General features: G+C 45.4%; 1 protein-coding gene across 2 annotated transcripts in view; it reads left to right on the top strand.

Annotated features, from left to right (window-relative positions):
* The window catches only part of tnikb (TRAF2 and NCK interacting kinase b), a 75,859-nt gene that overhangs the window by 16,218 nt on the left and 34,912 nt on the right, over positions 1–24,729 (top strand). For both annotated transcript variants that reach the window (XM_079490325.1, XM_079490326.1), the window contains exons 3-13: positions 9,117–9,173; positions 9,666–9,791; positions 11,144–11,254; positions 15,245–15,335; positions 15,817–15,947; positions 16,965–17,019; positions 17,111–17,189; positions 17,926–18,101; positions 19,082–19,154; positions 19,521–19,719; positions 21,095–21,211. In XM_079490325.1, coding sequence (XP_079346451.1) covers positions 9,117–9,173; positions 9,666–9,791; positions 11,144–11,254; positions 15,245–15,335; positions 15,817–15,947; positions 16,965–17,019; positions 17,111–17,189; positions 17,926–18,101; positions 19,082–19,154; positions 19,521–19,719; positions 21,095–21,211 — 1,215 coding nt within the window. The remainder of the gene's footprint in view (positions 1–9,116; positions 9,174–9,665; positions 9,792–11,143; positions 11,255–15,244; positions 15,336–15,816; positions 15,948–16,964; positions 17,020–17,110; positions 17,190–17,925; positions 18,102–19,081; positions 19,155–19,520; positions 19,720–21,094; positions 21,212–24,729) is intronic.

Below are 24,729 nucleotides of genomic sequence, written 5' to 3'. Positions count from 1 at the left end.
TTTCGCCGGCTGCCGGCATGGACAGGTATCAGTCAAAAGGGAGACATTGAAGAGGAAGGACGGATGGGGAAGGATCAACATATGGAATGTCAGAACAGTTCAGCTCCATATGGAGAACTAAGGGTTTGAGGTTTGAGGTCAGCTGTAGAGTTGCTGGCCAATATTGATGACATCAGGGATCTCCATATATGGGCATTCCCATATATGGGCTTAATATTGATCTCCATCCCTGATGATGTCATGTGATGTCACGAGGCATGACCATATATGGAGGCGTGGGGTGACGGACGGACGGACTGACTGACTGACGGGAAATGCACGTTTTCATAGTGAATGCGACCAGATTTAATGTTGGTGGCTTTCAGTTTGGGTTCACGGACCTGGGGTAATTTTTGCCTCAAGCAAATCCGCTCAGAATTGAGGCTACAATAATTAATTCATGAATAGCTAGCTACAGAAGTGTCAATGGAATGACATTACGTTGCATTTCACCTCGATGAATAAGTAAAGTATAATCCATGATCACACAGAGGTTTGATGCTCTTTGTGCGCGCGCGGCCACACCTCGTGCGTGCTCTCTCGGCTCTCACTTTAACTGACGGGGAAATAACTTTGTTCCCCCTATATCCTTTATTGTACTGCAGTAATCTGATCCCATGGTCAGCCAGTCTATCACAGCAGCACTTGAATCTAGCAGCCCGAGCCCCGCGGGCATCCGCTGCTTTCACACCTACAGCCAGCATACAAAGGATGATGATGTGTTGTGTATTAGCTTGTCTGACACCTTGATGGAGTTGAGACTGGGAGCAGCTGTAGTTACTGCACGTACAGCCAGAATGGTCATTGCGGCGAGAGGCAAGCATGCAGCCAATACACAACGACGGTGCTAGAGCAGCGCTGGCCGGGAAAAACAAATAAATACTGTAAATGGACTAGTCATCCCCCCCAATTCTGACCCCCCCTCCGGCGCCTATGCATCCAGTCGGTTAGACATCATCCCAACATCTCTGAAAGACATCTTTGGGTCTATCGGTTCCTTTCTACTCTCCATTATAAATGGCTCGCTGGTCTCTTGCCAAGTCCCCTCTATTTTAAACAGGCCGTTACAGCGACTTTTTTAGACTCCTCGCTACATACATAGCAATTATCAGCCTTTTATTTCAAAGATTTTGTTTTTGTTTTTTTACTAACCAGCTTATAAACGTTTTAAATGCTCATTTTATTAAACTCCACAGAGACGGCTCTATTAAAATGACTTGATGATGTCTGTTTTTGACACTGTGGACTGTGGACCTGTGGACACCAAAAAGGTTCTCAACCTTTTTGGCTGGGGACCCCCGGAAATGCTTTGGCCATGTCTCGCGACCCCCGCCCTGCTCCCCTCCCCACCACCAATACAAACTGACTGCAAAAATAACCTTAATAATAGAGAAAATATATCATAAATCAACACTGAAACCAGATAGAATCATTAAGGAACGTTTATGCATGCACCACGTACTATTGTAAACTCTTAATTTCCATTTTCCAGCCATTCAGTTGCAAAAAACAACAACATTATTATTATTTTTTTTAATAATTTGGGGACCCCCCAAAATAATTTGGCGACCCCCCCCAGGGGTTGAGAACCCCTGCTGTAGACCACAGGGTCATGATTGACAGGCCCATGGGATTGGGTGGGTGCCGTCACAGGGGAGTGTTCTACCCTTTATCACACAGGTAGATGCTTTTCAGCAGCTGTAGGCCCTCATAATTATGTCTGATTCTGTCCCCCTCTCCAGCGGTTTGCCCCAGGGTTTGGTTCTTGACCCAATCATATTTGCACTTTATAACTCCACTAGGACATAATAACAAGCATTTGCGGGATGTCCTTGATTTTATCTTAGTTCTATTGTATTGTGTTTGTCTTCATTTTAATTATTTGAATTGCTGTGTTTTTATCCCTATTGTATGTAAAGCACTTTATGGGTTCTCTCTGTGAGAAGTGCTATATAAATCAAATTTACTTACTGTATTTTCAAAAAATCAGGGCTATTTTTTTAATATTTTAACCACATAACATACCTTGTCACTGGAACAAAATATTTTCTGATGGGAGTCTGCGGTCAAAAAGGTTCGAGACAGAAACATGAACCGTAGACTCATTAAGGAACATTTTGCTCTTCACTAAAGTAAAGAAGTCAACCCTGTTCCAGACAGTGCGCTGTTTGTCGAACAGGTCAAACAGTAAGCAGTGCGAGGCTGAGGCTGAGAGTTGAGGTTTGTCTTCCATGTTGCCCGAGGCAAGAAGCCATGGTTGTTGCCTGACCCCTCTGGGACCTTTACAGATGAGGTAGTATAACTGTCGAGCAGGGCTGAGTAGAGGTGATAAGTTAAGAGGATGCCAGGGGGGCCGTTCAACACACCAGGGGTCTGTTTATTTATTTAATGCTCTTATTGACTGACATGCCACAGTGAATCTATCTGTGTCTGTCTCTGTCTTTATTTCATCTGTTCACATACACTTTGCAATACAGTTTGCAGAGGCATTATAGGCAGGGAAATTCTTGCACGTGGAGCGTCTCAACAGTGTGGATAACAATTACGTAAGAATAACGGAAAATCAGAGGAAAAGGTCAAATAATAAAACAGTAATAATAAACAAAATAGGCAATATCAATTCTCTCTCTCTCTCTCTCTCTCTCTCTCTCTCTCTCCCACACCTTGTGAGATTATACTTCGGTTTTTATATTTGGGAATATTTCTAAGCATTTAAACAACACAAATCTTGTATAGGGGTCCCTGAGTCCCTCCCTGGCACAAAATATTTTCAGATCGGCAGCCAAATAGGCAAATACTGTACATTATAATTTGGTCGTCCTTGACATTGAAAAGGTTTTAGAACCACTTCTGTAAACAACATAAATATCTCTGTCTGAAGAACACATACACATAAATAAGGCTGCAGTCCGTCCTGAGCTGACTCAGGCTACAATCTGACCTGAGGCTGTTTGCTGCATGTCATCCCCACCTCTCTCTCTCTCCCTCACCTTTACTGTCTCTCTATCCAGATAAAGCAGAAATTGCATTCTTTTTTTAATTAATGAGTCAAATCAGAGTTTTGGCTTCAAATGTTATAGGAACTCAATGGTAGAAATGAACTAATTAAAAGAACAGCTGTGCGTGCGTGCGTGCGTGCGTGCGTGCGTGCATGCGTGCGTGCGTGCGTGTATGCAGGTCAGGAATGTGTGTCTTGTCTGAACGGGAGGACTCGGGTGTGTTTGTATGCCTCAGGGCTTCTAAAAAGAATCGTACTCAGTAAAATCATCAGTTACACTTACTTTAAGTAAGGATCATCATGGGCCAGGCAGGCACACACGCTCTCTGAGTTAAATTAACCATGAGGATTGTACTCCAGTCCTTCCTCCTCTATCCCTCCTCCTCCTATTCCACCTCTTTGCTCCTCCTTGTCCTCATCTCTATTTGTCCACCTGCCATGCCTACGTCTCCTGTCCTTATCTTCATTTTCCTTCTGCTCCTACTCCCTTCTTATGCCTCATTTGTCTAATTTGACAGACAGACAGACAGACAGACAGACAGACACAGACAGACAGACAGACAGACAGACAGACAGACAGACAGACAGACAGACAGACAGACAGACAGAGAAACTCTACAAAAAGAGACAAACACAGACAGACAATGTTTCATTGTCTCAAATCAATAACGCTGTCTGCAAACACGGAGACAGACTGCTGATCCCATAAGGAACTGTACCTGATTTAACCTCTCTGTATTCAGACTAGCTTTGCTCCACTCCCCTGGGCTTTTGCATTTGTGCGCGTGTGTGTGTGTGTGTGTGTGTGTGTGTGTGTGTGTGTGTGTGTGTGTGTGTGTGTGTGTGTGTGTGTGTGTGCGCGTGCGCGTGCATGCGTGCGAGTGTGTGCGTGTGTGCGAGTGTGTAAGTGTGTGTTGTATTTGTATATATTTATGTTAATTAATTTTATTTATGTCCAACTGTGTGTGCCTTTGTCTTTGTATGTGTGTGTGTGTGTGTGTGTGTGTGTGTGTGTGCGTGCGTGCGTGCGTGCGTGCGTGCGTGCGTGCGTGCGTGCGTGCGTGCGTGCGTGCGTGCGTGCGTGCGTGCGTCCGTGCGTGTGACCTAGCTTCTGTGTGTTGTTTTGTAAGACAGAGTGCAGCTCAGTGTATTGTGGTGCTGTGGGGCAGTCAGTCACACAACACAACTGGGCCAATCAGCCTTTCTGTCTGTCTGTCTGTCTATCTCTCTCTCTCTCTCTCTCCCTCCCACTTATTTACATTTATATTATATCTATCTCTCTTTCACTCCCCCCTCTATCAGCTTCAACGTTCCGTAATCAGCATGACTGTGCGAGTATTGCCATAGCTGCATGTTCTCAATGATATGACGAACATAACGCAATCATACAAAGAAATGCCATTATCAATATATCTCTCTCTCTCTGTGTCTTTGTCACACTCTCTCTCTCTCTCTCTCTCTCTCTCTCTCTCTGTGTCTTTGTCACACTCTCTCTCTCTCTCTGTCACTGTATATTTATCTCCCGTACCATTCTCTCCCTCCCTCGCTGATAAGAAACTGTGTTGAAATAGATTAAAAAGTGGATGTGACAGACGTGTTAGTCACCCTACCGGTTTGAATGCATCACCAAATAACTTAACCGACCTTTTATAACAACGCTCCCTGGTGGAGCGCGCTGACACATGACTCAGACAGGGGCTGACAGGGGACCGCACGCAGTCAAATTCAGAGTGGCGATTTAACTCGGAGAGTTCCAAGTACACACAACACTACGTGCAGGGTTACATAAATGAACACGGTCGATTTGAAGAAACAACCATGAAAGATTGGAATGTGGGACGACATGGAGGAGATGTAACCTGTCCTAAAGTATATTCTAGTCTAGGACAGGTTACATCCTGCGATTCAAACTCCAGCCTTACGATGTATGGTTTAAATAACTAGTAATAAATACATAACCTTTTAAACTTTAAAAGGTTATGTATTTATTACTAGTTATCCCACAGGCTCCCCTGATAAGCGAAACGTTGTCAAGTACTTCCCTGGAAGTGGGCTTAATTGGAAGGTTGGTTGAAGCTAGAGCCGGATTACTAAATCTGTCAGGAAAGTGGAAAGTGGAAATGCAATGCAACAGATATGGCTTTGATTGCAACATGGATTCCCGGGTTGCATTGTAAGGGAAACCGTGCGTGCGTGCGTGCGTGGCTGCGTGCGTGCGTGCGTGCGTGTGTGTGTGAATCAGGGTGTGGCTGCCAGCTTGAAAGATACGCTGGAAATTGATTGTTGGACTTTTGCGTGCGTGTACGGTGTATGTATGTGCTGTTCCTGACATGCTGCTGTCTACTGGCTGCACAGAACAGGTCTGAACATGCATCCACTGACACAATGAGAGATGGACGGAGTGGGGGTGGTGTGTGTGTGTGTGTGTGTGGGGGGGGGGGGGGGGTGAGACAGGGTAAACGGAGCAGACAGAGAGGAGCAGTGAAGCGAGGGATGGAAACAACACAAGAATGAGAGTGAGAGAGAGTGAGAGAGAGAGAGAGAGAGAGAGAGAGAGAGAATGACACAACTATGCCGTTAGGAGCTGTTTTTGCTCTGTCAAATGAAACTGAGGGTCTGATGCAATACAAGGTAACCCAAGACCATCTTGAGTGCATGTGTGTGTGTGTGTGTGTGTGTGCGTGCGTGTGTGCGTGCGTGCGTGCGTGCGTGCGTGCGTGCGTGCGTGCGTGCGTGCGTGCGTGCGCACACTAGGGCTGGACAAATAAACTGAAAATATATCGAATAGGTTCATCAAATAATTGTGGCACTGATTTGTTTTTGCCAGGTGCTTGAAAAGTGCCTGGACTTATTGCTACCACCTCTAGTAGCTCTTTCATGATTGGCTGCCTCGTCTCTAAGGCTGCCTCTAAGCCAATGGAAGACTTACCCATAAAACCCATAGTCTGAACGGCATAAAACCCATACTCTGAACGCTACAACGTGAAGCCGTGAGCTGATAGGCAGAGGCTCCAGCACACACACTGACCCCCTTTTTGAAACTAGCTCCTCGCCACTCGCCCTACACACTTCCACTTGGTTTGAGCATAGATATATAAATCATAGTGACGGCACTGGATGGGAGGGGAATCCCAGTGCCATCTCTATTATTTATATATCTATGCTCAAACCAAGTGGAAGTGTGTAGGGCGAGTGGCGAGGAGCTAGTTTCAAAAAGGGCCTGATTATACTGTAGATCAGGGGTGGGCAACTTTGACGAAGGGCCACAGTGCATATTACTGTCGTAGCAAAAATAGCAGATCTACAAGCTCAAAACGCGTCGCAATGCAACGTGTTTTGAGCTTGTAGATCTGCTATTTTTTGCTATATTTGAATTGAAAACCTGTTTTGCTATTTTTGAATTGGAATCCTGAAAAGTGACCTTTTTATTGACTTTCAAATGCATTTAGTTATTATTATGTTAACTTTATGAACTGTTAACATAACTACATTGGACACAAAAAGCTGAGATTAAAATCAAAACGCAGTTTGTAGTTAAGGGACGCAATAAAACAACGACCTCTGCATCCTGCACGGGATGCACTACTGTACTACTGTACTGTTTTTTTATTCTAGTCTATTTTGCTAGCTTTAGTTATAATAATCATTTCTTCTTCTGTTTTCTACATGAATATAACCACATTATTTATAACCATATAAAATGAAATGGGAGTTAAATGCTGCAATTTGTAAAAATTGCTAACTCCTAACGTCATTGAAGTGGGACTCATAAAATGTCCCTGGGACTCATCTAAAAGACCACCCCTGCATCCTGGGACTCATTACATTGAAAACCAATTTATATCACTGAAAAAGACAATAACATTTTAATACTAGTCATTATACTAGTAATGTAATACTAGAAGTATACTATGAAGTAATTAAAGCGGGTTTGGAATTGTAACAGCTGAAATCAATACTATATCAGTATTCTGATATTAACATGCGGGACGCATTGGGCGAGGGTGGGAGCGCATGTGCCCCCCGGGCCGCCAGTTGCCCACCCCTGCTGTAGATGTTCATTTTTCTTTTTATTTCATTTTTCTTTTTATTTCTTTTTTTTAGATGTTTTTTGTGGCTTTCACCTTTTTATATACGGTATATCAACTACTATCGACAGGAAATAATTTATTTTAATTGACCAAATCAATTAGTTTCAAAAATATAAGTTGCTGTCGCGCGTGCCAAGCTGTCATTCTCTTGTAGCTATTATATATCGTACTTGACTTGTATTATTTATTTATTTCCCACCATGGAGTAACCTCGCGCAGCAGACTATCCAGCATGTATCTTCCACCTCGGAGACACCGGCTGTGTCGGTAGGCCAATCAGAGGCAGACGGGGCGTTACCATGTCTATGCTCGGTCGTAGAAAGAATATACGCAGTTTCAATATGTTAGATTAGATTATTACAAGCTCGTAGATCTCCTACTGTATTTTCACTACTGTTTTTTTTTTTAAATAATCATTCATTAATTGTAATTGAACTAAAAGTTTGAAATAATTGTGTTAACGCAGGGACTAGGGATGCAATACATACTTGTGAATTGCGTATATATTCGGTGTTGCAGTTACATTTTGCGTTACTACTTTACTTGGACACTTGGACCAAGTTGAAGAACAGTCAAAGATTTATTTTATCGATTCTGACGTTTGCATAATGATCTCAGAGATAGAATAATAAGAATATCAACCTTTGTACCAGTCGGTGACATAAAGTTTGTTTTAAACCTTGAAAACATGATGAAAGGCAGACAATGTGACAATGGAAGGTGTCTCAGGTTCGAACCGAATAATAACAAGAGTAACGCACGCACGCACGCACGCACGCACGCACGCACGCACGCACGCACGCACGCACGCACGCACGCACGCACCACACACACACACACACACACACACACACACACACACACAATGGTAACGTTTCGAGTTACCATTTATTAAGTAAAGATATTTCTGGGAGCAGAAAATGGTTTGCGGACTCTATTATTCTTGACCTATCAGTGTTTTGGATCCGGCCTATTACAGTGTTTCCCATAAGAGAAGATTTTTACGGCTCTAGCAGTGATTCTCAACCAGTTTAATTTCAAGGACCCCCAGTTTGACATGCATTAGTCTACGGCCCCCCATTTAATGGCATTTCTATCTCTGGGACCCCCAATTTATATTGTAAAATCAATGTTAATTTAACTCTGAGAGTGTACACACACCGTGGGCTGACGCTGACGGTATCCCTGACGCGCACATGTTTGTTTCCTCATGTACGCTGGTCTGTGCAGCAGAGGCATGTCGGTGCATGTCTGGGTATAAACCCAGAGTGTGAAATATCTTACCAATCCAAGCCCCCAGCGTGCACGCACGCACGCACGCACGCACGCACGCACGCACGCACGCACGCACGCACGCACGCACGCACGCACACGCACACGCACACACACACATCCTCTGCTGTCACAAAACAACCTGCCCGGTCTGTTGCTAGGTTACTACAAGGAAATGATGTGTGTGACTGTGTGACTGTGTGCGTGTGCGTGTGCGTGTGCGTGTGCATGCGTGTGTGTGTGCGTGCGTGCGTGCGTGCGTGCGTGTGTACCTGAAATGTTTATACAGATCTAGATAATATTCGATAGTCACATGGATTATACATACGTGTGTACATACAGTATGTACAGCATAGATGCAGTGTATACGTGTGTGTGTGTGTGTGTGTGTGTGTGTGTGTGTGTGTGTGTGTGTGTGTGTGTGTGTGTGTGTGTGTGTGTGTGTGTGTGTGTGTGTGTGTGTGTGTGTGTGTGTGTGTGTGTGTGTGTGTGTGTATGTGTGTGAGAACAAGATCACATTCTGCTGTTGTGAATAGTATTTCTTAATTGTATCTTTGTCAAACTTTCTCCCTTCCTCCCTCTTCTTTCTGCTTATTCACTTCATTGTTCTCTCTCTCAATTCTGCCTTTCTGTCTGTCTGGGTGTCTCTCTCTCTCTCTCTTTCTGTCTGTCTGGGTGTCTGTCTGTCTCTCTCTTTTTCTGTCTCTCTCTCTCAGGGTCGCCATGTCAAGACAGGCCAGCTGGCTGCCATCAAGGTCATGGATGTCACAGGAGTGAGTGACACCACACACACACACACACACACACACACACACACACACACACACATGCTCGCACGCACGCACGCACGCACGCACGCACGCACGCACGCACGCACGCACGCACGCACGCACGCACGCACGCACGCACATCATCATTTTTTAAACGTGGTCGAGATCATGGATTTCACAATGCCATGCCAGACTATCCGGTCCTTCATTGCCATCCCTCATAATGTCTGCTAAAGCAACTAACCCTAACCCTACAACACCAACTTTGATATAAAAAATATAAGGTTTTCTTTATTTCCTGAAAAATGAACATTTTGGAGTTATGAGGTTTCCTCCCGACAGCAGAGATATATTTACGTATTCAGTTTTCGTCTCATTGAGATAAAGACCGACACAGTTGGAGGAGGCCTGCTCACGAGACTGAAGGAGAGCCTGACACACACACTGCATAAAACAGTGTGGCCTTAATTTGTGTGCGCATGTGTCTCTCTTCAGGATGAAGAGGAAGAGATTAAAGCAGAGATTAACATGTTGAAGAAGTACAGTCATCACAGAAACATCGCTACGTACTACGGAGCCTTCGTCAAGAAGAACCCGCCTGGCATGGATGACCAGCTATGGGTGAGAGAGAGAGAGAGAGAGAGAGAGAGAGAGAGAGAGAGAGATTGGTACATACTGGCGGCGCTGACGACAGAAGCCATGGTCAGCTACATTGTGGCTGAGTCAGCGTTGAAGTCAGTTCTCAAAGGGGGTCTGTGGACCCCCGGGGGTCCTTGAATGGGTTCCAGCTAAATTAGTTAATATAGCATCAAGATTACCTCTTTAGCCCTATATACAGTACATAGACTATTTAAAAATTGCATGTGAGCTATTTTCAAAACATTTTGAAATGATGTCCTTGCTTGACAAGAAGAAGTTTGAGAAGCACTCGTGTAAATGAACAGGGCAGTGTTCAAAAGCACAATGGCAAGAATGAGTTTTTCTTCCATTTACAGAACGGATCAGGACAGCCAAAGCCGGGCCGGGGGGCAGCCAGAGCGCATGACCCGTAATTTTTTGGCAGCTGTTGTGTTGATGATGATTATGTCCAAAATACATTTATAGATAGTAGAGGCTTTCATTTGTAAATTTGCATCTCATAACGTTAACTGTGAATGTACAAATGAAAGCCTCTACTGTCTACATTTGGAGACAGTAGAGGCTTTCATTTGTAAATTTGCATCTCGTAAAGTTAACTGTGAATGTGCAAATAAACCAAACACTCGGCACACCATTCCAAAATGATTTAACGTTTATTACCTATGGTCCTCATGACTCAAATCCATTTTGTCAACTTACTACAAACCATGACTGTAGTCGTCTTAGGTGGCTTGGGTTGTACAGACTGTATCGGCCCTCTGTCTATATAGTTGAATAAAATAATGGATGGTACTGTACAACGGTAATGCTTTTCATGGACCAGTCTGAGGCCCGTGAAGATTATCAACAAGAGCGTGTGACTAAATCACAACATTGCATCCAATGGAACACTTTCTTTTGGGAATTTCCTGATAAGTAACAGTTTTAGACTTGCAAGGTTTCCACCGGTCAGGGACAGTTTGTCACTGCTAGTGTGTGAATGCAGCAGGAGAGTGTTTTGTTTGTGTCAATATACTGTTAAGCTCTGCAGGCAAATGCAATTCCCTCACTTGTATTAATGTGATTTACAAGTAATCCTGTAACTCAAAAAAATAATACAGACGTGTGTGTGTGTGTGCGTGTGTGCGTGTGTGTGTGTGCGCGTGTGTGCGCGTGTGTGTGTGCGTGCGTGCGTGCGTGCGTGCGTGCGTGCGTGCGTGCGTGCGTGCGTGCGTGTGCGCGTGCGCGTGCGTGCGTGTGCGCGTGCGTGCGTGCGTGCGTGCGTGCGTGCGTGTGTGCGCGTGCGTGCGCGTGCGTGTGTGTGTGTGTGTGTGTGTGTGTGTGCGTGTGTTCAGCTGGTGATGGAGTTCTGCGGAGCCGGCTCAGTAACAGACCTCATTAAAAACACCAAAGGAAGCTCTCTGAAGGAGGAATGGACAGCGTATATCTGCAGAGAAATCCTCAGGGTGAGTTACTGTACTGTACAGTACAGAACATGACACTATAATAGATCCTATATTAAAATGGACTCGTGGCAGGATGGTGGACGCTGGTGGCGTCACAATGATACCCTGAAGAAGGCAGTTGTATACTGCCGAAACGTTGGTTTTTACTCTGCATCCTAATAAATAATCGGCTCTTTGGCTATCAGTGTGTGCAGCCACTCTTTTGTCTTTTTAAGACTTAACTCTTTAGATGTTTCTGCCGTGAGCTGAAATTACCTACCTAGGTTCCATCCTGGAGGCTAATCTTTCTGGTGATAAAATGGCCACCAACGTAATCAAAAAAGTCAACCATAGAACAAGATTCCTCTACAGGATCTTCTCACTGGTCAACAAAAACACCTTGAAGACCTTAACAGGAGCCCTTGTACAGGGTTTCTTTGACTATGCATGCACCTCCTGGTACCACAGCACCTCAAAGGCCCTTAAAACCAGGCTCCAGACAAACTGGTCAGGCTCCTACTTGATCTAGCCCCCCGAACCCACCTCACCCCTGCCCACTTCGACAGGCTGGAATGGCTTAGGGTCGACGACAGAGTACAGCATCTTGCAATGGGTCTGGTCCACAAGATTCGATACACCACCAAGATACCCATGTACCTGTCTAGATACTTCCTTAATGTTAACGAAGTCCACACCCACAACACCAGAGGGAGTGCAACGAACCATGTACAACCCAGATTCGGCACAAACAAGGGACTAAATTCTTTTCGCTCCTATGCCACCAAAATGTGGAACACCCTACCAACTGTCATTAAGACATGCGAATCCCTTGACTCCTTCAAAACCGCTCTCAAAGGGCACCTACGGATGGCTGCAATTCGAAACTGGCCCCCGTAAAATCTGAATCCCCCCCCACCGCCCCCCCCTTTTTCCCCTCACTGTATATATTTCTTTTCCCTTTTTACCTCCTTTATGATGAATTCCTGTTCTGTCTATAGAAGTGTCTATTTGTACGTCTCTAAATGTTTTGATGATTTGAACATGGTGGACCCTATTGGAAACAAGTGTAATGCTTAATTGGGTCGTCCACTCACAGTTAACAGCCTTTGTATTGAGTTTGTGCTTGAAATGTACTGTAATTCTGCAAACTGTTAATACATTCTTCAATCAATCAATCAATCAAGCTGGCACCACTACTAAGACTGGTGTGCGTTTAGCATCCTCCTGCACGGCATCACAAACGTAACATATCCATATCATCTATCAATATCTATCTATAAATGCACCAAGTCTCTGTGTGTACGTACGTACGTGTGTACGTATGTCTGTAATACACGTAAAGTTCGCCCCACCGACTTCAAATTCGACACACGCGTTCCACACCACCACAGGGAGTGCAGTGCCCGGTGTCGAGTCCACCATTCGCCCCCACAGACTTCAAATTTGACACACGCGTTCCACACCATCGCAGGGAGTGCAGTGCCCGGCCTTGAGTCGGTGGGATACACCGTTGTCCAGAACCAGCACAAAAGGCTCTGACCAGGCTCTGGACAGGGCCCAAATGATCCAATTGATCACACCTGATCACCCCTAGATCTCCATATATGGAGCTGGCCTGTTCTGACATCACAATGGTGTTCTGACATCTGCATAGACTCCATATTTGGGCATGCCTGACAAAGAACTCCATATACAGTATGGGCATAAAAGGGACACAGACATAATAACTGGGATGGGGCATTCATTTCCAACTTGCATCGTTCCAAGTAGGCCAGTGCCCAACGGGCACCGCTCTAGTATATACAACTGAGAGAATTCCACGGCCACATTCCTCTACACATTTTTGTCAACACAGAGGAATGTGGACATGGCCAAGCATCAGTCACCGCCTGAAGCTTCTCAGTTGTCCTCCGTTCTGTTGTGATGGTTGTATAATTTGTGATGGTTGTTGTATTGTGCAGAGCAGGGAGAAAAATGTAGCAGAGCCGAACGCCAAGATAAAATGTTATATGCACACTTTCTATTCTCATTCTATGCTAAATATTTGTTCAATCTATTCGTGAGTTATGTCTGACTGAACTATAACTCAAGCATACAATGTGCTTACTGTACTTAGTAACTTTGCTGTGCAGAAACTTAGTAGAGATTGTGACATGCAATGATTGAAAGCTGTAATATTGTGATTAGTTCAGTGAATGTGGAATGTATTCTAACTAGCTGAGCCACCACTAAGCTCTGGTAAGAGTAATATAAAGCCCTACTTGAGGCTACAGTGGTTAGACGAGTTTTAATCTGGCCTTTCCGTGTTTGGATATGTCAACCAGATTGAATAATGTCAAGTAATGTGTGTTTAGATTACGGATATTTGAGTGTGGATTTTAGCAGCTGTTTTACTTGCCGTGATAGAAACACTCAGACATCCATCTAACCAGATGTATTATGTGTGTAAATATCAACTACCACTACCTATTACTGCAACCAGCTCACGTTGTTGCAACCAGTGTGTTCTGCGAATATACGCTATATTACATTGTATGCCCTCCTCTCCACCCCCATTTACAAAATACGCACACCGTCTGCTAGCCCTCATATCTGAAATGCAGGAAGGGGGCCTGGGGGACTAGAATGTAGCAAGAATGTAATATAGCGTCCGAGGTGATAATGACTACTGGCCATGGGAGTTTCGAAGTAGTTCACACATTATTAACTTAACAATAGATATGGCACATTTAATAAGAGGTATACTGTATGAGAGGTTATTTCATTCGGTGACCATGCACACGGTATATGCATGTGCGTGCGAGTGTGTGCTGTGAGTGTGGGAGGGAATAATTATGGTATGCCCTCTGAACAAAACTAGACTACAGCACGCACTGGTTACATATGACTGTGTTCCAATCTTGGTCAGGACCTGTGCTGTGCATGTAGAGGCAGCCATGGCTGAGTGGGTAGAGAGAGAGAGGCCCTCTGGGAAACGGGTTCCCCGGTTTGCGTCCCAGCCCTAGTCTGTGTGGAAGGGTCCGCGAGCAATTAAGCCGATTGAAACATTCTTCACACTGCGCAAAAAAACCCGATGCAGATGTTATTTGAGTCAATATCACAAATACCACGTTGTAACTTGCGATGCAAAAATAGAGCTTGTGACTAAATTATAACTGGTTCCCAAAGCTTTTAGCCCGTGACCCTAACCCTAACCGCATGCAGACGCCACGGGTGATTTTTAACGCACCACAGGTTAGTTTTAACCCGTAGCGCGGGTTCGATCTACAAGCTCACAACTCGCCGCTTCGCGCTGCATTGTGAGCTTGTAGATCAGCTATTTTCACTATTTCTTACACATTTGTTTTCGAATTAATGGAATTTCTTAGATTTTTTAAAAATGTATGTATCGAAATATATTGAATAGTGTTTTTTGCATAATTTCTTTTAAAGAATATGTAGGGGCAAAGAAAATGAAGGGATATTTATTTGCAACCCGTAAATAGTTGGTAAATACAGTAGATTCACAGATGGGTCCCGACACACTGTTTGTGTTCTAGAGTGTGTGCTCTAGAACACAGGTTGTTTTTTCTTGAAAAGTAACGCCGTTGGACATCCAGTACAGTACGAGGTCTGTGCCCAGCAGCCCTCACACCGTGTCAGCTGTGCTCAGAGCGCTGATTATGATCATGATGATGATGAGTCACATCTGATGAATCTTCTAATGTCACCTCATCAGCTGTAATCATTTCAGACAAATTAAATGTCCCTAAATGCTCTCTCTCTCTGTGTGTGTGTGCATGTCTGTCTGTCTGTCTGTCTGTCTGTCTGTCTGTCTGTCTGTCTGTCTGTCTGTCTGTCTGTCTGTCTGTCTGTCTGTCTGTCTGTCTGTCTGTCTGTCTGTCTGTCTGTCTGTCTGTCTGTCTGTCTGTCTGTCTGTCTGTCTGTCTGTCTGTCTGTCTGTCTGTCTGTCTGTCTGTCTGTCTGTCTGTCTGTCTGTCTGTCTGTCTGTCTGTCTGTCTGTGCCTGTAGGGTCTGACTCATCTGCACCAACACAAGGTCATCCACAGAGATATCAAAGGTCAGAACGTCCTGCTGACTGAGAATGCAGAGGTCAAACTTGGTGAGAACACACACACACACACACACACACACACACACACACACACACACACACACACACACACACACACACACACACACACACACACACACACACACACACACACACACACACACACACACACACACACACTGACCTGTTCTGACATTCCATATGTCCTAATCAGGGTTAGGGTACCTAATCAAACCTAAGGGTACCTACTAGGGTACCTAATCAAACCCTGTACACTCAAGACACACTCCATACTGTATATGGCCAGTACAGAATTCATTCCATATGTTGATCTGACCCCCCCATGCCAAAGCGCCAGCACTCGCCCAGCAGTCTGCCGTCACCCAGGCTGATGCGTGCACGCGACCTCACCCTTTAGGGTGTCTTACTGGTAATATAGAGCTGTGTATAACTGCTTGTTGTGTGTGTGTGTGTGTGTGTGTACGCATGTGTGTGTGTGTGTGTGTGTGTGTGTGTGTGCCGTATCCAGTGGACTTTGGTGTATCGGCCCAGTTGGATCGTACAGTGGGTCGGAGGAACACGTTTATTGGGACGCCATATTGGATGGCTCCTGAGGTCATCGCCTGTGACGAGAACCCGGATGCAACCTACGATTTTAAGGTGTGTACAGTATGTGTTAAATGCTAGTATTAGCTACATATTTGAGGTACACCCGGGTACACCTCATACGTCTATGTTTGTGTATGTACTGTATTTGGATATCAACCCTCATGGGTCCATGGGGATCGGAACCACTACAGCAGGGGTTCTCAACCCGTGGGTCGCGACCCCTCGGGGGGTCGCCAAATTATTTTAGGGGGTCCCCAAATTATTTTCAAAAAAAATACAAAATATTTTCACGATTTTTCAAAAATAGCAGCCCTACAAGCTCGTAGCGCGCCACTCGGTGGCGCGCTATGAGCTTGTAGATCTGCTATTTTTCAATAGCTAAATTATAACAATGCTTAAAACACCAAAAGGGGTTCCCGCCCAAAATGGTTTAAGGTTATTGTAGCAGTCAATTTAGATTGGGGGTCGGGAGGGGGCGGGGCGGGGGTCCCGAGACATTGCCAAAGCATTTCCGGGGGTCCCCGGCCAAAAACGTTGAGAACCCCTGCACTACAGTAGGTAGCTTACTTGTAGATGTATGCTTCTTTCGGCTGTGAGTTTGTAGATCTGCTACTTTTGCAGCCAATCATTTTGAATACAGGACTTTTACTCCTTCCACCATTGACGGTGTTCTCAATAATACCCCCTCTCTCTCCCTGTCTCTCTGTAGAGTGATCTGTTGGTCACTGGGCATTACAATAATACCTATACACCTACCCCTCTCTCTCCCTGTCTCTCTGTAGAGTGATCTGTGGTCACTGGGCATTACAATAATACCTATACACCTACCCCTCTCTCTCCCTGTCTCTCTGCAGTGATCTGTGGTCACTGGGCATTACAATAATACCTATACACCTACCCCTCTCTCTCCCTGTCTCTCTGTAGAGTGATCTGTGGTCACTGGGCATTACAATAATACATATACACCTACCCCTCTCTCTCCCTGTCTCTCTGTAGAGTGATCTGTGGTCACTGGGCATTACAATAACACCTATACACCTACCCCTCTCTCTCCCTGTCTCTCTGTAGAGTGATCTGTGGTCACTGGGCATTACAGCCATGGAGATGGCCGAGGGAGCTCCACGTGAGTAACAAACAGACTCCACGTTTCTCTCATTTTACAGACAGAACTGATGCTAAATGACTAAACCTCTCTTCTCTCCTCTCCTCATCAGCGTTGTGTGACATGCACCCAATGAGAGCTCTCTTCCTCATCCCAAGAAACCCCGCCCCCAGACTTAAGTCGAAGAAATGGTGAGTCCGAAGATACCTGCACGCAGGCCCTAACACACACACACACACACACACACACACACACACACACACACACACACACACACACACACACACACACACACACACACACACACACACACACACACACACACACGTGTACACACACACACACACACACACACACACACACACACACACACACACACACACACACACACACACACACACACACACACACACACAACAGGACCAACGTTGTACTAGCCTGGCATGCTAGAATGATATCACTTTGTAGAATAGGGCTATTCTTTCTTCTTCTTTTTTTTCTTCTTTTTTTGCACTGGCAGATTCGTCCGGTTTCCAGGCTAACGTTGTAACAACCCAGCTTACTAAGCGCATCAAACTTGGCTCAACCTCAGTTCAAGGGTCTGGCATGAGAATAGTCACACCAAAACAACTAAATTGCAAACATGGCACTACAGTGGTGTTCCAGCAGTGTTAAGTGTAAGTAAGTAAAGCAAGCCTTGCCGAGCCATAAGGCCCATTGGGCAGGAGCCTATCTCCTGTTTCTGTAGCCTGAGGCTACTGTACGTGAGCTTGATGTACAAGTACATCCCCTGGACATGACACTAGTATGTCACAGGGACTTACCCCAATCCAATCCAACCCTTGATGCTGACCACAAGGCCATTGAGCTGGTGGTTCATTCATGGCTCATACTAAAAGTACGAGACGTGTCTATATGTGTGCACAGGTCTAAGAAGTTCCAGTCGTTCATAGAGAGCTGTCTGGTGAAGAGTCACAGTCAGAGGCCCAGCACGGAGCAGCTGCTCAAGCACCCGTTCATCAGAGACCTGCCCAACGAGAGGCAGATCCGCATCCAGCTCAAAGACCACATCGACCGCACCAAGAAGAAGAGAGGAGAGAGGGGTGAGTCCGTCCGCCTACACTCCTATAACCCATCAAGACTTGAGGACCAGATTATACATCAGAATACTGACAGTATTCTGAAAAAACTATGTCAGTGGCGTTCAAACCTTTTCACGTCAAGGACCCCCAGAAGGATATGTAAATGGCTGCCGACCCCCAACTGAAAATATGTTGTTCCAGGGACCCCCCACAAGCAAATTTCGATAAATGTTGACAAATGTCTCTTATTGTGGCCCGGCGGCCCCCCTCGTACAAAGTCTTTTCAAATGGGTGTCTGATGAAAAAGTTTGAGAACCATTGCTTTTATTCATGCTGACTGCGGGAAGCTGTGACATCTTACGACTATGGCATTCAGACCGTTGGATGTATTGATTTAGATTTAGATATTGAGTATTGCACTGTTCATTCTTTTCATGTCTTTTAGGAGAAACTCAATTTAGTTTTCTGATGCTTGCAAACGGAAATAACAGCTAAAGTATAACCTTGAATCTTGAACTCCAACAAATCATTTACATGCCCAAATAAAAGAAGCAGAAAAAAGGATTGGACATCTCAATCAGGTATTCTTTTCTATTCAGAATAGCAGTAGCTGTTTTTTGCTGACCAAATATGTTTTACGCTTCAATAGAAAGGCACAAATAATGGCATGATGACTCACACAGTCATCTGCCAAAGTGATAGGTAGAATAGAATGACTCACTGGAAGAATGATTGATTTGAGTCTGTGTCTGTGTGTGTGTGTGTGTGTGTGTGTGTGTGTGTGTGTGTGTGTGTGTGTGTGTGTGTGCGTGCGTGCGTGCGTGCGTGCGTGCGTGCGTGCGTGCGTGCGTGCGTGCGTGCGTGCGTGCGTGCGTGCGTGCGTGCGTGCGTGCGTGCGTGCGTGCGTGCGTGCGTGCGTGCGTGCGTGCGTGCGTGCGTGCGTGCGTGCGTGCGTGCGTGCGTGCGTGCGTGCGTGCGTGCGTGCGTGCGTTTTCCTCCAGATGAGACAGAGTATGAGTACAGTGGGAGTGAAGAAGAGGAAGAAGAAAGGGAAATGGAAGGAGTTGGACCCAGGTACCTGTCTGTCTGTCTGTCTGTCTGTCTGTCTGTCTGTCTGTCTGTCTGTCTGTCTGTCTGTCTGTCTGTCTGTCTGTCTGTCTGTGCTAGATCAAACGTCTTCTAGATCCTGACCTATGTTTTCTGAAAAAACTTCAAGTCTTCATAAAAGATTAATAATTAATAATAATGTTGCTATATGGAAACAACTAAAATGACTCAGAGGCTTGAAACAGGTATAACAAGCGTTTGCAGAACTTTCTTGATTTTATTCTCCATGTATTCTGTCTGCTGTCTTGCTTTGAGGTTAACACTAGTCTATTCTTCTGTTGTGTGTAGTTTAAAATTAATGCCTTTAATTGACTTATACTCACTCACTTACAGCTCCATCATCAACCTCCCAGGGGAGTCCACCTTGCGGGGCAACTTCCTGCGCCTGCAGCTGGCCAATAAGGAGCGCTCGGAGGCCCTGCGGAGGCAGCAGCTGGAGCAGCAGCAGAACGAGGAGCACAAGCGCCAACTACTGGCAGAGAGGCAGAAGCGCATCGAGGAGCAGAAGGAGCAGAGGAGGCGCCTGGAGGAGGTGAGACTTGGGGCCCAATTATATAGGTCATATAATATTACAGTTTTAAGAGGTGGAGGCGTGGCCAATATCATATTGCAATTATAGGCACGGTAAAATGTGTGAGGATCACTGGTTTAAACAACATTAGGAGAAAAGCCCAAATAAGCACTTTAGAAACAAGAAAGGCAACCACAAAAGCAACTTTACAGAAAAAGAAGCCCAAAGTCGCTTATAATAAACAGACAACACTCCAGATCAGCACACAGAGCCGCTCTTTATAAAATCAAACAGTGCTTTTTGCATTTAAGAGACGGTCAGACCCAGGTGTAATCGGTATGCGCCGAGTGTTTTTAGGTCAAGGGGCTTAATAGCAAATTGCGCAAAGCGAAAATAATTAAAATATGGACACTCCCTGCAGGAACGTGGTATGCCATATGTGTGTGCGTTCAACACGGCTCCCATAATACGAAAGGGCGCAGAGCGAGGCAAGTTCTGTATTACCGCATGGGTTTAGTCATCCCATAGGACGTTCATAATACACGCCTTGGAGTCAAATATAGATATTGTTGGCTGGCGGGCAGAAACCAGGACTGTCGCAACGTGTTACGTGACGCATTGTGAGTTACTAGATATTATTGTTACTTTTGCATATCATATGACCCTGGCATATGATAAGGTGCACAATAGGCCTTGATTGATTTATGAAGAAAAAAACATAAAAAGATTAAGTTATGGACATACAAGGTTTCTCCCAGACAGCGACGATATGTGCACTTCTCTCATGTGTCTCCCCAACATTATCTCTCTCTTACTGTCTGTCTCTCCTACACTGTCTGTCTCTCAGCTTTCCTACTGTCTGTCTCTATCCTACACTGTCTCCCTCTCAGCTTTCCTACTGTCTGTCTCTCCTACACTGTCTCCCTCTCAGCTTTCCTACTGTCTGTCTCTCCTACACTGTCTCCCTCTCAGCTTTCCTACTGTCTGCCTCTCCTACACTGTCTCCCTCTCAGCTTTCCTACTGTCTGTCTCTCCTACACTGTCTCCCTCTCAGCTTTCCTACTGTCTGTCTCTCCTACACTGTCTCCCTCTCAGCTTTCCTACTGTCTGTCTCTCCTACACTGTCTCCCTCTCAGCTTTCCTACTGTCAGTCTGTATCCTACACTGTCTCCCTCTCAGCTTTCCTACTGTCAGTCTGTATCCTACACTGTGTCCCTCTCAGCTTGCCTTACTGTCCGTCTCTCCTACGCTGTCTGTCTCTCAGCTTTCCTGCTGTCTGTCTCTCCTACACCGTGTCCCTCTCAGTTTTCTCCCACACTGTTGTGTCCCCCCGACCCGAGAGGAGTGGACTGACAGCGACAGCTTCCTCTTCTTCTGTCTCTTTTTCCACCAACAGCAACAGCGGCGGGAGCGCGAGCTGCGGAAACAGCAGGAGCGAGAGCAGAGGAGGCGGTACGAGGAGATGGAACAGATTCGCAGGGAGGAGGAGAGGAGGCTCGCCGAGAGAGAACAGGTAGCAACTCCTCTCTTCACAACAACACGTTCGTTCGCCGCTACCACCATCCCCACTGAGTGCCCACCACCAACTACAGTTGTGGACGGTGTGATCAAAAGAATACCGGTATATTCTTTCATTAAAATCTTGAACATTTGGTTTTCATTGTGATACCAATAAAAAGGAAGTTAAGGAACACTACATTAGTGCCATTGATCCAAGCCGGGACACAATCGATTGATTGATCGTTAAAATAAACATAGGGCGCTCGGGTGGAAGGGTGGTAAAGTGCCTGCCCACCAGCGCAGAAGTTGTGGGTTCGAATCCACCGTGGTGCCTTGTCGAGCATTTATACGAACAGCACAATTGGCCCGTGTTCGGGACAGTATGTGTCACTGCACATATTCCTACAGGCTGGGGCGACTTGTCAGCAGGGAGTGTTGGGCGGGAGAGTAGGATAAAGGCTCTACGTCCTCCCGGTTGGGACAACAGCAGTGACAACAGTCACAACACACAAATGTAATTTGGGATTAATTGGCATAAAGTCTAAATTGTGGAGGAAAAAAAAGCTCTGCACGCAAACAATTTTGTGTACCCTGATCCAGAAAAGGTTGGGAATAACTTTCCAAGCTACTTGTTGCCAAGTCACTTTTCAGCTAGCCTGGAACTCACCTATGCTTTTTATGGCATAGGCAGCTCCCGGCAGGATCCACCGGGAGAAACTATGTGCAGATGCTAGACATGAGACTAATTGATTAGAGCGACAGAGAGAGAGAGGAGTGTGTGTGTGTATGTGTGCGTGTGTCAATTTAACAAAGGTGCAGACGATCAGAAATCAGCAGAGAGAGTGATGTTTGTGCTACACTATGCCAAATTGAAGTGGACTCGGACCCAGACTTTTTTTTCTCCCTGTAAATAAAAATGTCTGGGTTTCCGAGGCTACTTTTCAGCAAGCTACAAGCTACTACTATTTGGCTTAAGAGTTGGATATGACCTTTGAACCTGTATGAACCCTGTCATTGACACCAGGCATCCAGGCACATTTGCTATAACATTCTTATAGTGATCTGTCAGCCTCTGCCCTGCTAAGATAAGAGACACTTTACTTTCTACTGATTAGTGCATCTTTCTCCTGTCTTTTGGGCTTCTTAGTACCCAGTGGTGGAAAGTAACTAAGTACATTTTCACTGTACTTACGTTATTGGGGTTACTTTACTTGAGCATTTCCATTTTTGAGTGGTGCAACCACTCCATTACGGAGCTATGTGTGTGGGTGGCTGGGTAGCTGGGTAGCTGGCTGGCTGGGTATGAGCGCGAAAACAACATGGTTGTTTTTCACCACCTGTGCGCAACCTAACGCACACACAAACACACACGCACATATTAACTGTATATATGATGCTTTCGGGTGTGCCAGTACAGTACAGTGACAGTACAGTATAGTACAGTACAGTAGAGGGTAGCCTACAGTAGAGGGACCGCCGCACGGTAACTCTGTCATTTCTCAACCATTTCGGATGCGGGGCGGCATGGCACGCCGGAACCGGCCCGGCCCCCTGGGCGCGTTCCTGGGGTCTGGAACCCCCCCGGAAACCCCCACACAGAGTTGCACCACTCACTTAACATTTTTCAATACTTTATACTTATTGTATATCCAGTATCCACTACATCTCAGAGGCAAATATTGTATTTTAGGCACTACTGTAGTTACTTTTAAATGATGATGATGATTATTTATACATAATTATTATATATTTAGTATCTTCTATTGCATGTGGCATCACCATTTCCTTTTTTTTTACAAGACAGAACACAAACACCAAAACAAAACAGAAATATTTGTAACATTTAAGTAAAAATATAGGTCTCAGTCACTCATCAGGCAATCAGGTACTATTAATTGGGCAGGGCGCATAACTGTCTCTACTGCACAGGCGTCACTGTCAGCACATTCAATGTTGATTATGAATTCAACAAGCCAGTTTAGGAGTAGCAGTGGGACTCAGGTGCCAAGTGGATCCCCGACGGACAAATGGAAGGAGAGAACAATTACTGGAGAACTGCAGAAAATAGAGTGAGAGTGGGGTATGAGTGGAGGAATTTTAACAAGGAGCTCATATGATCAGTGGACCGTTTCTCAGTGCTCTGATCGGATTTAGATTTGCAGATCACTTCACTTTGCAGATTTCATACATTAACCACTCAAGCACCATGTTATACTCGAAAACAGCAGATCAACACGTGTTGTGGGCTTGTGGATATGCTATTTTCAAATTGTTGGTATTGCCACTTTTACTTATGTAAAAAAATCGGAATACTTCTTCCACCCCTGCTTATTTACCTGTCCTCTCTATATTCAAATGTATCTCTTTTATTCTCTCTTTGGGTCATTTAGTCTTGTCTAATCTGGCCTCGTTCAACCTCTTCTCTTCTCTCTCTCTAATTGTGTCTGACTGTCCTGCTTCGCTGTTGCTTCCTTCGCCCGCTATCTTCCTACTCTGATGATGTCACTGGTTGCTGGGACTCTGGTTTGTTCCCTCTTCCGGGCCTCTCTGCACTCTGATTGGTGGCTCCTCTGGCGTGCCGGCGGCTGATTGGTTTAGGAGTATATCCGTAGACAGTTGGAGGAGGAGCAGAGGCAGCTGGAGATTCTGCAGCAACAACTGCTGCAGGAGCAAGCATTACTGCTGGTACACACACACACACACACACACACACACACACACACGCACACGCGCACACGCACACACACACACTCACACACACACACACACACACACACACACACACACACACACACACACACGCACACACACACACACGCACGCACACACACACACACACACACACACACACACACACACACACACACACACGCACTCACACGCACACGCACGCACACACACACACACGCACGCACACACACACACACACACACGCACACGCGCAAACAATAATCCAGGTCTATAAACGGAGAGTTCACTGCACACAAGAAAGATGAATTGTTTCACCTTTCATTACATTTTCCATGTGCAAGCTTAAACAACTTGTTCCACTTGCTGTACACATTCATCAGGTTCACCAAGGGTTTTCAACAGGGGGTCCGGGACCTCAGAGCTACTACATGAAGACCACCAAATGTTTGTTTGATAAGAAGGTTTTTTGTCTCACTATTATTATTAAATGTAGTGTGCCCCGGGTCCCTGCTTAGTCTCTCTCAGCTAAGAGGTCTTTGGTCTGAAAGAACATTGAAGACCCCTGCTCTCAACTAACTGACTAAACCTTAGTGAACAACTTGTTACTCATCAGGTTCACTCTCGTCTAAACAACATAATTGCAGTGCAGAGGTGTTTTATATAAGCCCCTCAATCAGTTGGCAGCATCATTGACTGCGTGGCAATTACTTTGCATGTTCGTCATTCCATTCTTCTCGACAAAGGACCATTCTAATGAACTGAGCACTTCACTAGTAGTTAAGGTCTATGAATCATTCTTGTTCAGACTCCAGACAGCACCAACAAATGACACTGTAAACT

Source organism: Electrona antarctica, assembly GCF_951216825.1.
Source record: "Electrona antarctica genome assembly, chromosome: 20".
Taxonomy (NCBI): domain Eukaryota; kingdom Metazoa; phylum Chordata; class Actinopteri; order Myctophiformes; family Myctophidae; genus Electrona; species Electrona antarctica.
Note: the sequence above shows the minus strand (reverse complement) of the source record. Positions and strands in the feature narration are given on the sequence as shown.